This window comes from Dendrobium catenatum, unplaced genomic scaffold, assembly GCF_001605985.2.
Source record: "Dendrobium catenatum unplaced genomic scaffold, ASM160598v2 fragScaff_scaffold_157, whole genome shotgun sequence".
Lineage (NCBI taxonomy): Eukaryota > Viridiplantae > Streptophyta > Magnoliopsida > Asparagales > Orchidaceae > Dendrobium > Dendrobium catenatum.
Window position 1 is genome coordinate 1269742 of NW_021318619.1, and position 13350 is coordinate 1283091.

The 13350-nt window shown below is 34.3% G+C and overlaps 1 protein-coding gene across 2 annotated transcripts in view; it reads left to right on the top strand.

Annotated features, from left to right (window-relative positions):
• Positions 1–4706: 4706 nt before the first annotated feature.
• LOC110114561 (acylamino-acid-releasing enzyme 1) overlaps positions 4707–13350 on the top strand; it is a gene marked incomplete at its 3' end in the record, with an annotated part of 20649 nt that continues 12005 nt past the window's right edge. The window contains 7 exon segments of one of the 2 annotated variants that reach the window (XM_020847482.2): positions 4707–4966; positions 7024–7205; positions 7421–7730; positions 8317–8538; positions 8641–8877; positions 9157–9234; positions 10123–10261. In XM_020847482.2, the coding sequence (XP_020703141.1) occupies positions 4806–4966; positions 7024–7205; positions 7421–7730; positions 8317–8538; positions 8641–8877; positions 9157–9234; positions 10123–10261 (1329 nt within the window). 2 annotated transcript variants of the gene reach the window in all.

Below are 13350 nucleotides of genomic sequence, written 5' to 3' on the forward strand. Positions count from 1 at the left end.
ACATGATTTAGGGTTTTCTTTTTTAATTTTTATTGTCAGCCTTCTTTTAAAATATTCTTTTTGCCACAGTTATTATTTAATGGAGCCATTTTATTGAACTCTCAGAAAGCTGACAGTCATAAGTAGCTTTCAACTTCATTAATAATAAAAAAACAAGACAGTTCATGCGCTCCATTCAATGACCAAAAAAAAAAAAGCACTTGAGCAATACCTAATCCAACCTTATCCTCTACTTTCATAAATGATTAATTATTTTTTGCTGATTTCGAATGTCATCTCGAGACCAATGAGAATACATCTTCTATTTATTAAGAAAACTTCTTCTAAGTTTCTTCTCTTTGGAGATTTAGATATCAAGAGCAAGATACATATGATTTCTTGGGACAGAATTTGTAAACCGAAGGAATGTGGTGGCCTGGGTATTCCTTCTTTGAGTTTTTTACAGTTTGCGTATAACTGTTCTATTATAGATAGAATGTACAATGGAAATTCTATGCTATCTGCTTGGCTTCTTCTTCGGTATAAATTTCCTTGGCGCCCCCCTAACAATAGAGACTCTAAATACTGGAAAGCTATATGTGATACTCCTCAAGCCGCAAAGCTTAATTTCTTTTTTAGGATTACTGCCTCTGCCCCTATTTTGTTACACTGGGATCATTGGTGTAATCACTCTCCTCTCTCTGAGATTCCTGAAGGTTCCAGTTTCTTGAATGTTACATGTGCGGATACTCCTCTTAAAGATTTCATTTCTGGGAAATGTTGGACTCTTCCAGAATTTTTACCCTCCTCCTTAAAGCATCTTATTTCTAATTTATGTATTCATGAGAATACTGATTCCTGCCTTCTTTTAGGATAGTAAGGTGATTGGTTCAATTCGTAAATATTACTCTGGTTACTACTCTTTGGATGCTGCTTTGCCCTGTGTTAACTTGGTATGGCATGAGAAATTTGTATTGAGATACTCGATTTGCACCTGGATGGCTGTGGTTGGAGGCCTCAAAACTGCTGATGAACTCTTAAAAAGAAGTATATCTGTTCCTCCTTTATGCGGTTTATGCCATGCTGATCTTGAAACCACGTCTCACCTGTTTTTTGAATGTAACTACTCATTTTCTATTATTACCTATTTATTGCCTGCTGCCAGATGGTTTTGCTAAGGCTTAATGTTCATCAATTGCTTGACTGGATTGATGCCTCTCTTTCTCATTCGAAGGTTGAAAAGCATTTTTACCTCCTCATTGCTTGCTGTTCCATTTACCTCATTTGGAAGGAGCGTAATGAAAGAAGGTTTAGCACTTCTTCCCACAACCACATTACCACTGTTTTGGCTATTAAAAGGGCGGTTTATGAGAAAGTGTTTAAATGGAAAAATTCTGGTTCCCTGTTGGCTTTGTTTTGACGGATATTCCTGTTGGCTTGCTGAATGTTGCTATCACTCATGGCTTTGCCTGCGGGTAATGTCTTGGAGTATGATGTACAAAATGCAGGCTCCCTGTGGACGGCCTTTGGGGCAACCGGGGGAACAAGACGCTAATGACAAATTTCTGAGTCCAGGCACGTTGGGAGAATTTCTTTTTGATGTTCGGTTGGCCTTTTGCACTAATTGTTGTTATCATTTAGCCAATTTCTTGTCATTTCTTCTTCTTTTTTTTTTTTTTTTTTGGGCTTCTTCAAGCCAGCCAAATGTGGCCTTAGTCATTTCTTTCTTTACTTGTGACCTCCGTTAATTAATATACGGGCTTTGCCCAAATTTTCCCAAAACAAAAAAAGAGAATACACCATGTCACTATTTCGCTCGTACCATGGCTCAGTAATGCTCAGTACAGCTGTTCAATACCGCTAACGTGACGCATTCTGATTGGTCTTCAAATGACGTTCTTTATTCGGTCTCCGCACAAAATAATTTCTCCTCATAAAGAATGCCAATGGTGGTTACTTGTTGGACTTTGCCAATTTTTTTTTTAAATCATAATTAAAAAGAACATATTTTAGTTGAGTGATTTGGTTCACCTATTAAAGTATGAGTATTCGGAAAAATTTTTAGTACAAAAAATTTTTAAACTATAAATTTTTGTATTAAAAAGCTGATTTAAACATCAATGAAAAAGCTATTCCAAACGAAGCCTAATTTTTAAAAATTGTCAACTTCTTTAGTTTTAGGTATCTATTCAACTTTTTTGCTTTTATATAATTGATCAAAAATAAGAATCAAATTAGTATTCAAATATTAATTAAAAGAAGTTCATGAAATTTAAATGAACAACATAAATATAAATATTATTTATTCTTATAAGTGTCAGCAAATATTATTTGATATTCTTCTTAATATATAATATATATTTATGTTAAACATAATTAAAATTCTTATTTATTAAGACTTGAGAATTGTAATAAATTTATTGCTCAAATCATCTTTATACCACTATGAAGAAAGAAAAGAATAATGTTTATGAACCACATCAAAAAAATTACATATTTTGGCGTCGTAGCTTTGCTACTCCACGTGGCGTGTAGTGTTTTGTTTGGTTGGAATGATGGGAGAACATGTCACCCCCATGTCCGGAAGGTGGTATACCCTAGCAACACAGGACGTGATTTAAGAGATAAAAACACTTATTTTGTATTCACAAAGAGAAACATGCATGAACATATAAGTGAGACAATATGGTATATATACATCAAAGTGAACATAGGAAGTGAATTAAAAGCCAATTCATTAATAAAAGTTAAAATAATCAATACATCAAAATAACAAAAGTCCTGGTACAAGTCAAAAGAATATAAATAAAACGAAATGCAGAAAAGAAACTATCAAACACTTAGAAAACAAAAACATAACCAACCACCATAAAATAATAAATATCAAAATAATCTGCTGCTAGTAATCATGCTCCTAAGGTGACGGTCCACTAAACACACTTGTAGAACTTGTTGAAAAAGATAATGAATGAGTTTGATAAATCAAACTCAACAAATAATTACTGGAATCAAAGCATAAATGACAAATGAGTGGGACATGAAGCATGAACAACCAAATGGTGGAAGTAACAACCTAAAGTCACCAATTCATAGTAAAGGTATATACCATGTTTCCTATAACATAAATCTCATATGCTAGATTCAGAAATGTATGCGACAAACAGTTATCAATACAAATCATTTTAATGCCCTCAAATGCAATCACACTAGATATCATCATACCTCAAAATGGCTTACAATCATTTATTATTATCAATTTATATTTGCTTATATTATATTTAAACCTATATATCTATTGTCAGTTTATCATATACCTATCACCAAGAAGTTAAACATCAATCCAAGAAAACCCAATGATTTTCTGTAGAGTCATCACTCTAGGGGCTCGTCGATCCGACTAGCTAAAAACTAATAGGCTTATAACAACATACACATAATCATACAGTGCAAGTGATGTTAAGAATAATGATCAACATGTGTTATATAATTCAACATACAATTATAATTTATATAATCAACATTATTTATAACAGAAGTATCATGTACTGTAATAAATAAAACCAATTGATATGCCAATATAACATTTATTGCATTCAAATAAGAGTGTGCATGAAAACACAAAATTGATTTACATGAAGTTATGTAGCAATAAATCAAGAATTCTGTATTTATGAAACTTTCTAATTTATTATGAGCAATAATGAATATTTACTACTTGTTTGACCATGCTAAACAAGTTAATATAGAAATGACAATCTAAATAGTTATAAGAGATCTAATATAATTGACACATATTCAACTCAAACAAAGAAGGGTACGTTTGCCCAAAATAATTAACAGTTAATTATCGTGGTTGTTACAAACTCCAACCTCAAAAGTGGTTCGCTCGACTCCATCAAGCGACAATCCTATAAGTAGCAAAATCAAAATAACATTAAAGCATGTTCATGGAGGTATAATGAAGAATATCCTAATCAATCTTAACCTCGACATGAACATCAAAAGTAATCATGAAAATAATACAAACTAAAAATATATAAATAACTAATTAGGATTTGATCAAATCGAACACCAAATAAAAAATAAGTCCTCATTTGAAAATAAATTAAAACCCATCATAGCAATGAACCAAGGCAACAACAAATTAAATCTAGCAAAAACCATACAACAAGAGGACATCTACTATATATGTTGGCAGCAATAAAGAAGAAGAACGAATGAAAGAGAAGGGGAAAAAAGGAAGCTTGAACTCACTATTGAAGGAAGAACTTGTTGTAGGCGACTGTGCGAGAAATGAGTGAGGGAGGATTTCAACAGTTTCTACTGGGAGAAAAGAGAAGAATACACGATGCCCTAGCTTCCTATTTGGTAAAATGAAATGAGAGGGATGCTATAGGCATGAGATTCCAATCAATTAGGGAAAGAATCAAGTAATCCTCACGATTGGAGGGAGAGATCGCGGGTGAGGGCATTAAGTTTGCACGAGAGCGAACCGTGCAGAAGAAAGGAGTGGGTAGCTGCTTGCTGGTTTGTGTGTGGTCCAATTATTATAGAACCGATTATAATTGGCCAGCTAAGGACTGAAATTTTAATTTGCACTAAGTTCGAACTCCAATCATGTAAAATACAAGAATTTCTCTCTTCTTTATATATAAAATTTGTAAGAGAAAGAAAAAATAAAAATATTTGTATTAAGATGATTAGAATCCAGACCAAAAAGTTACTCCTACACTAACAACGAGTACACTTCGGAGGCCGACTTGGCTAGTCTTCCGTATGAAAAATTATTACGGGGGAACCCGGACGGCGTCCTGACTCGAATTTAGATGAAGACGATTGAGATATTATCTTTTCGCTTGTGTACCAGAGAGAGAAAGTCTTCATACTCGCGGACAGTAAGTAAAAATTTCTCCTTGTGCACGCCGGCGATCGAGAAAGCTTGGCGATCGAGAAAGCTTTCGACTTCGGCTCTCCTTCGTTTCTACTCGTAAAGCTCTTCTCTTTAGCTTCAAATTTCAAATTTTTGGTTGTCCAGATTTACCATTTTACACTCCCCAAAGAAACGCATTTACACTGGTTTTGATTGCCATCTCATTTATATCGATCGTTGATCTGTCCCTTTTCTTCATAATAGTTTTGTATTCAGCGTCGCGAAATGCGGAATTGAGCCTCAGAGTTTATTGCGCTGAGGCTTGTGTAGCCATTATGTTGCAAAATGTCGATATGTTTAACCGTCTGTTAAATATTCGATTAGGGTTTAATTGCTGAAGTGGGAATCCTATGATGAAGTGATAAATTCTGTTTATAAGTGGCACTTATTAAGCCCTCTATTATTTTAAAGTTTGGATTCAGTATATAAAGTCACAAGTCTCATAGCAGGCTAAGTTGAAAACATATTACTTGCGAAACTGCTGGCAACAAGTGATTATGGCTTCGTTTGGGATGGCTTCATTACTGCTTAGCTTTCTAGTACAAAATTTAAGCTGCTTTAAGAAGTAACAAGAAAGCCGTTCCAAACGAAGCCTATATGTGATGAACTTAGATTTTTTATCACTTCCCTCTGTTGTGTTGGGAGGTGATAGGGATGTTTAATGACTCGTTGTGGTCTAGTAGCTAATGCAAGTGTTAATAATTGTAATGATAGATTGGGTTGGGTTGTCTTTTTTAGGTAAGTCATAGGTAGTAGTAAGGTGCATATGAGTGCTTGTAAGTGTATATATACTCTTAATTAGGGAGGATTGGAAATCAATGAATTGAATCAAGCCCTTTTTCTCTTGTGATTTGGCAAACTTGTATTTCCATTTATCATTATGTTTTAGAACAGGAGGTTTTGATTTCATGTGAAAAGCCTTTTGGGTTTGTTGAGTAAATATAGGGTAAGTGTCACACACATCAAATTGTTGGCATAAATAGGGTAAGTGTCACACACATCAAATTGAGAGAGAGAGAGAGAGAGATGTCCTTGGGACATCCACTTATTCTTTCCATCACTGTCTCTCTCTCTTTTCATCTTTAAATAATATTACTCAATGAGTAAGACCTGCAATGCTTTTTGGTGCCGAATGTTGGCCATTAAAAGAGAAGCATAATACTAAGTTAAGTGTTGTAGAGATGAGGATGCTTAGGTGGATGAGTGGCTTTACCCTTAGAAATAGGATACGAAATAAGCATATACGTGAAAAGGTTGGAGTAGCTCCAGTAGAAGATAAGATTAGAGAGAGTCGCCTTAGATTGTTTGGTCACATAAAACGGCGGCCTTCCGATGACCTAGTTAGGAAAGTAGACGTAATAGATTTGACTTATGTTAAGAAAGGTAGAGGCAGACCTAAAAAGACTTGGTTAGAAAATATTAGAAACGATTTTTCTCTATTAGATTTAAACGAGAATTTGACTTTTAATAGATCACAATGGAGAAAAAGGATTCATGTAGCCGACCCCACATAGTGGGATAAAGGCTTGTTGTTGTTGTTGTTGTTGAGTAAGACCTACCTTATATTTTTCTGATTTAGCTTGCTCTACCATGTTTGACAAACTAATTTACTTATTTTGATGCTTTTAGTTTATTCAGGTTTTGGTTTGAACCCATGGTTTGTTGGGAGCTATATTTTCATTTCTTAAGGGAAAAAACATCTTTTCAAACTTATGTGGATTTATACCCAATTTCCCCTATGCTACTTAATTGTTATTATTTTTAAGTTGTCCAGATACTAGATAATTTACAAAATAACCAAGAAAAAAACACAAATGTGGATTTGGAGTTTTTTATTGTAAAATTAAAAGAATTTGAAAAGCTTGCTCCTTCAATTGGTTCTAAGATGATTTGAGTTGGTTGTGTGCGTATTTATATGTTCATACTGCCAATTTTGCTTCAATGAATTGCTGTTTTTCGTAGCGATGCAGTCGTTTTGATGTAGCATGACAAGAAAAGCTATTTAACTTGATAGAGTTGTCTGAATTCTTTTGCAGTTGCATATCTACAGTGGTTTGTCATTGACTTGAATGGAAGTTTCTGTTTCCTGATATTTTATTTTGTTTTTTTTCTAGCATTTGCTGTAAGTTACCTGCAACGGTAGCTATGCAAGGACCTGGGAATGTTACAGCGAAGGACATGCCACATGGAATCAATGAAACTACCGTCCATGAATATGATTCTCAAGCTAAATTACTTCAAGAATTTTCTAAAGTTCCTAGCATTGACAAGGCATGGATTTTTAAGTCTGATAGTGGTGTGTTAACAACCTGTTTTGTGAGTTTTTTTGTTTTCCCTTTTAAGTTCTAACCATTAAATATTCATTTGGCTTCATGTTTTACTCTATTCACCGTTTATTCTATTTGTTTGAATCTGTGTTCTAACGATTTGATATTCATTTGGTCTCTTGTTTCACATAATTCATTTTATTCTAGTCTCATTTATTCCTTCTTCTGCAAAAACTGTCTGCAGGAGGCAGTTCCCGGGCAATGTTTTCGATCAGTCAGATGAATTTTGTGGCTAACAAAAAGAGGAAACTTATTCTTTCATCTCATATTGTAAAGACCAATAACCAATCTACAAATTTCCAATGGTCCCCATTTCCGGTTGAAATGGATGGTGTGTCTGCAATTGTTCCTTCACCTTCAGGTTCAAAGCTTCTAGTTGTTCGTAATAAGGAAGATGAAGCGCCTACACAGCTTGAAATCTGGGGTTCCGCACAGCTGGAGAAAGCGATACAGATTCCACGATCTGTTCATGGCTCACTGTTTGTTGATGGATGGTAATATATTGTCTACTTCAGTCATCTGATGAAGATTTCTTAAGTTTATTTCTACTATCTATTAAATTTAGAGAATTAGAGAGGAAAAAAATACTTAATTTTATTGTACAAACTTGTTCCTATTTATAGATATACAACATATCTTAATAAAGAAACAAATAATTATAGAATAATGCTTTTTTTCTCTAATATAATCCTTCATAAATCAGCTATATAAATATTGAAGGAGATTAGCGTGATCTAGTGCTAAGAAAGCAATATGCGATGCAAAGGCATTAGCTTTTAGTGATTTATATAATAGATTAGATACTAAAGAGGGAGAAAGATATATGTATAAGTTTCCACGGATTTCCATTTTAGCCGTGGGATCAAAATGCCAAGGGACGGTTAAGATTTAATAGGTGAGCCTCCCCCGGATTCCCATCCTAGCTGTGGGATCAAAATGCCAAGGGACGGCTGGGATTTAACACTATCCTATGATTATTTCTATTTTAACAGAAGTCATATTCTGTTTCATGTAGAAAGCATACTGCTCGTCATTCTCTTTATCAACAGCTGATATGGTGTCAATTTACTTGTATGATAGGTTTGAGGGAATTTCATGGAATTTTGAAGAAACTCATATTGCATATGTTGCAGAAGAGCCGGCTCTACCAAAGCCGGTGTTTGATGACTCTGGCTTCAAGGGAGAAGGTCCTTTCAACAAGGATAGTGGTACCTGGAACGGTCAGGGAGATTGGGAAGAGGACTGGGGTGAAACCTATTCGAAGAAAAGGAGGCCTACATTATTCGTTCTCCAAATTAGTAGGTATTGTTTTAATCATGTACAATGTATGTCTGCTAGTCAAATCATGTATGCATATTTGTACCATTGATAAACCTGTCATATTTAAAAATTTTGTGAATGCAGTGGAGAGGTACAGATTGTCAAGGGCATTTCAAAGTCGTTGAGTGTAGGGCAGGTTGTTTGGGTTCCTTCATTTTCCAGTGCCTCTGAGAAGTTCTTAGTTTTTGTTGGCTGGTCATCAGAAAATGGTCCGCAGCAAACTCCAAGGAAGCTTGGCATTAAATATTGTTACAACAGGCCGTGTGGCTTGTATGCAGTCAGGGCTCCTTTTGGAGGACATGATAACAAAGCAGTAATCGAGTGGGTATTTGATTAGCTCAGAAAAATATTTTCCTCTTCCACCTCAAATTTGAGATTTTTGGCTTCGTTTGGGACAGTTTTTTTATTGCTTCTTAAAACGGAGTTTTAGTTAAAAAATTAAAATTTTTGAGGAGTTTTAGTTAAAAAATTAAATTTTACAAAAAATTTAATTTTTTAACTAAAACGGTTTTAAGAAGCAATAAAAAAACTGTCCCAAATGAAGCCTTCATCTCTTCTTATCATGTATTAAATTAACTTTCAGTTCTTTGGCATTTTCAGGACAAAAGAATTGGAAGATTCTGCAGGATCAATTATTTTGACAGCTGATCTAAGTAGTGCATTCTTTCCCAAGTTCAGGTTACTTTTCTTAGGCCATATTTTTTGCAACTATTTAAACTGCCTATTGAAGGATGCTGCTCAATATCACTTGGCAATGAGAAAACTGATTCAAGCACATCCAATTTGAATTTTAATCAAATATTCCTTTTGCTGGATTTCAGAAGCGTTGGGCAGATTATGATTATACTGAAGATAATATGAAACTTTATTAATTACTTCAGTTTTAACTTAGGGGAATTTCTCATCAAGATTTCAGTTTGAAAATTTTCTATCAAAATCTCAATTAAAATTAGTATGGATTGTAGACCAGAAAGGCTATATACAACACTTTACTGTCATTTAGCATATCATAAAGTAATAAATAACATGGGTTTATACAACTTTGACATTTTTATCTACTGAATCAAACCAATTTTGTTTGCTAGATCAGAATCATTCTTGATTGTTTCCAGAGCCATGCTGAGATTTAGTCGATTTTGTTTAGTAGCCATTATAGTTCTAGGTGTTGATAGTCTAGTCTATGAACATGCGCAGGATCAGGACTTAGATAATTCACCTTGGTTACACTTGAATGTGTAGATATTGTTTGACCAGGAATCACTTTATTTTCATCCTTCAATCACATCTTATGGTTGCTCTACCACTTAAGCCATTACTAACTACTTTTTGTTTCCAGCCATTCCTCATTGAATCATCTCTTCTAGAAAAACTTCAATGTTATTTTTTGCAAAACTTGCGCCCTGAAACTTGTATGCACTTTGTTTTTGAACTGCTTTGACAATCTAAATGTTATGGCTTTATCAATCTGCATAAGCATTTCCCATTAGCATCCATTAGTATGTAAACTGATTACTTAAATTTTATCGTTGTCTTTAGACTTACAATTATGAAGTTATTGTTCTACAGTCCAGATGGTAAGCATTTGGTGTTCCTATCTGCTAGAAGTGCTGTAGATAGTGGAGCGCATTGGGCTACAAATTCATTGCATAGAATGGTTTGGCCAGCTGATGGGAGACCTGACTCATCTGCAAAAGTTTCTTGTGTGGTGAGCTTTTGCTTTGGCTATTTACTAACCCGAGTTGCTTATAATCATATGTTGTGAAAAGAAGTAATATAATCCTGCATTTAGTGATGCATTTTAATATCAACGGGAAAATTTCATTTCTGTTTAAGTTTTTCATGCATTCAAACCTCTTTAATGTTCGTTGTGGATGTTAGCTTCTCTAGTTTAAATGTTCTTTTGAGTTTTTTAGGTTTTTTAGCGTATTCTTCTCTATTGGTTATGACCCATGGGTGCTGGACCTCATGTTAAAAATGGGTTCATTTTAGCTTGAAGTATTAGAATCGAGTAACTCTGTAAGAGATTTACTACAACAGCAATATCAAGCTTCTATCCCACTACGTGGGGTAAAATTTGTGGTCTTATTTAAGCCAACTATACTCAAATGAGACCATTCTGTAAGAGATTTACTATCTCATTAAATTTTTAAGTATCGGAAGTATAATTTGATATTCTTTGTTATGCTAGTTTGTTTTTTTTTTTTATCCACTGTGATGAAGATCATTTCCTTGAAAGTTTTGTTAGAGTTAAGGAGCGCCAATTTTATATTTTATCCTTGTAGGAAGAACGACTTTTGTCAATGCTTCAATTATTAAACCCATCAGCATAGAAAGCTATCAATTGATGTGAGAATGCTGATACGGATTAAATTTTATACAAGTACTATTGACATGTAGATTATGCATTTATAGGAAATCTTGAAAATTGCTTTGGCAACCATCCAGTTGTATGCATTTTTCTTTTCATTATTCAATTAGATTGTTCATGAGATTATGATTGTTACTGTGTATGATAGGCTAAGGGTGTTAATTAAGAGTATGATTATGGAATAAATTTTTTTTTCTCTTGGCACCCTATCTCGGGATCAATTCCTCTCTCGTGTTCATGGCCATGATATTCTTTGATATTCTTTATATTTCTTTCTTTAACCTCTTTCCCATTGAGGCATGCATTCATCACTTCTTATAACTCGTCTTTTTTCTGTGTACCTCTGTCATGAATGAAAATTTTGATTTACTAGCACTTCTGATGATATTGAAAGTCTTTTTTTGATAAAGAAGAAAAAGTCATTTTAGTTTGTTTTAAATTGTAGAAATTAGAGAATGCATGTTGAGCTTAAGCCTTTCATCCGATTGTCTATTGCTTCCCGTTACTCTAAGCTCCCGAGCCAGGTCAGGACATCATCAATTGGTATAAGATGAATGTTCTTCTATATGTGTATGTTTTTAACAATTTTCTATAAAGTTGCACTTGTTATCATTCTTTTTGAAGATTTTTTTTTCTTCTTTTTGCATTTATCTCACTTCCACTGCCTTCTTCCTTTCTACCATGACTAATAACATCCTTCTTTTAAATCCAAAATTCATTTAAACTGCTGACACATCCAATTTTATTGCTTGATTTTATAGCAAGTGCAGAGATATTTATGGACTTCTTCAAAAGGCGTATAAGGGAAGTAAATCAAAACTATTAAAAAAAATGAAATAAGTCCTCAAGAGGGGTTGGCAGCTAGAATAAGAAGAGAAGACACACTGATTGCAATTTAAGGGCCATAAGAGGATCGATCCAACCGTTAGAACTTTTAATCCATGTGCTCAAGGATCCCTATTAAGATTAGTGGACTTGTGGGTCTCACAATCTTTCAACACTCCCCCAATGAGATAAATCTATCATTTTAAATTAGTTTAACTGCTTGGAGTATGAAAGGGAAAAACTTCTAGTAGTAAAAAATAGTTGGTGGTGGAATCAAAATGTGTAAGAAAAGATAAAAATAAGAATCTTTATTATAAATATTAGTTTAGATGTAAAACTCTGAAAATTGGGATAGATATAAAGAGGCTCATAAGGAGTCTAAGAAAGCAATATGCAATGCAGAGATTTTAGCTTTTAATAATTTATATAATATATTACATACTAAGGAGGGCGATATATATATATATATATATATATATATATAAGTTAGTCAAACAAAGAGATATGACTAATAAAGATTTAGTTCAAGTGAGGTGCATTAAGGATGAAGATTAAAAAGTGATTTTATTAGAAGAGGATGTTCAACAAAAGTGGATGAGATATTTTGCTAAGCTTTTCAATGAAGATTATGAGAATATGATTGACTATAGTGACCTTAGCACCCTAAATGAAAATAGTCTTTTATTTTTTTCGGAGTATTCATAAAACTGAAGTTAGATTTGATTTTAAAGAAAATGAAGTGTGGAAAAGTTGTTGGACCTGATGATATTCTAATAGAGGCGTGGAAATGCTTAGGAGATGAAGGAATTTCTTGGCCTACTAAATTTTAAATATTATTTTTAAGACTAAAAATGTGTCAGATGAGTGGAGAATGAGTTTGTTGATTCCTTTTTTTAAGAATAAAGGTGATGCACAAGATTGTGCGAATTATAGAGGAATTAAGTTAATGTATCATACTTTAAAACTATGGGAGATAATTATGGAGCATCGGTTTCGACGTGATTTAATGTTTCTCAAAATCAATTTGGATTCATGACGGGTAGGTCTACTATGGAAGCTATATATTTATCAACGATTAAAAAGGCGGAAGAGGCGTACGCACTGAGACGCGACTCAAGGCGAGGCGAAGCATTTGCGCGTTGAGGCTTACGCCTCGTTGGATTCGGTGGAGCGTGCGCTTATTTCGCACAGGGCGTAGGCTTCGGTTCGTAACGCCTCAAAGCGAAACGAGGCTCCGCTTCGATTTGTAAGTATATAGACCGAGCGGTGAGAGTCGTATAAGAGTCGAGTATTAGGGTAACATACTTGCTTCTGCTTCGGGTGAGAACTGAAAGGCGAACTCCGTCGACTTCGACGACCACAGTTCGGTCGAGTTCGAACATAACTGGAGGCGATCGAAGATAACGATTTATTTCTTCTTCTCTTTCTTCCCGTAATCTTCCAGTCATTTGCTTCATGTCTCGCTTCTTCTTCTCCAGCTTCCTGTAATCGAAGGTTCTTTTTTCACGGCTAGGTAACGATCTTTCTTCCCGTTATTTGCTTCATGTCTCGCTTCATCAGATTGTACATGCTCGGTACCGCTCAGTACATGCTCGGTACCG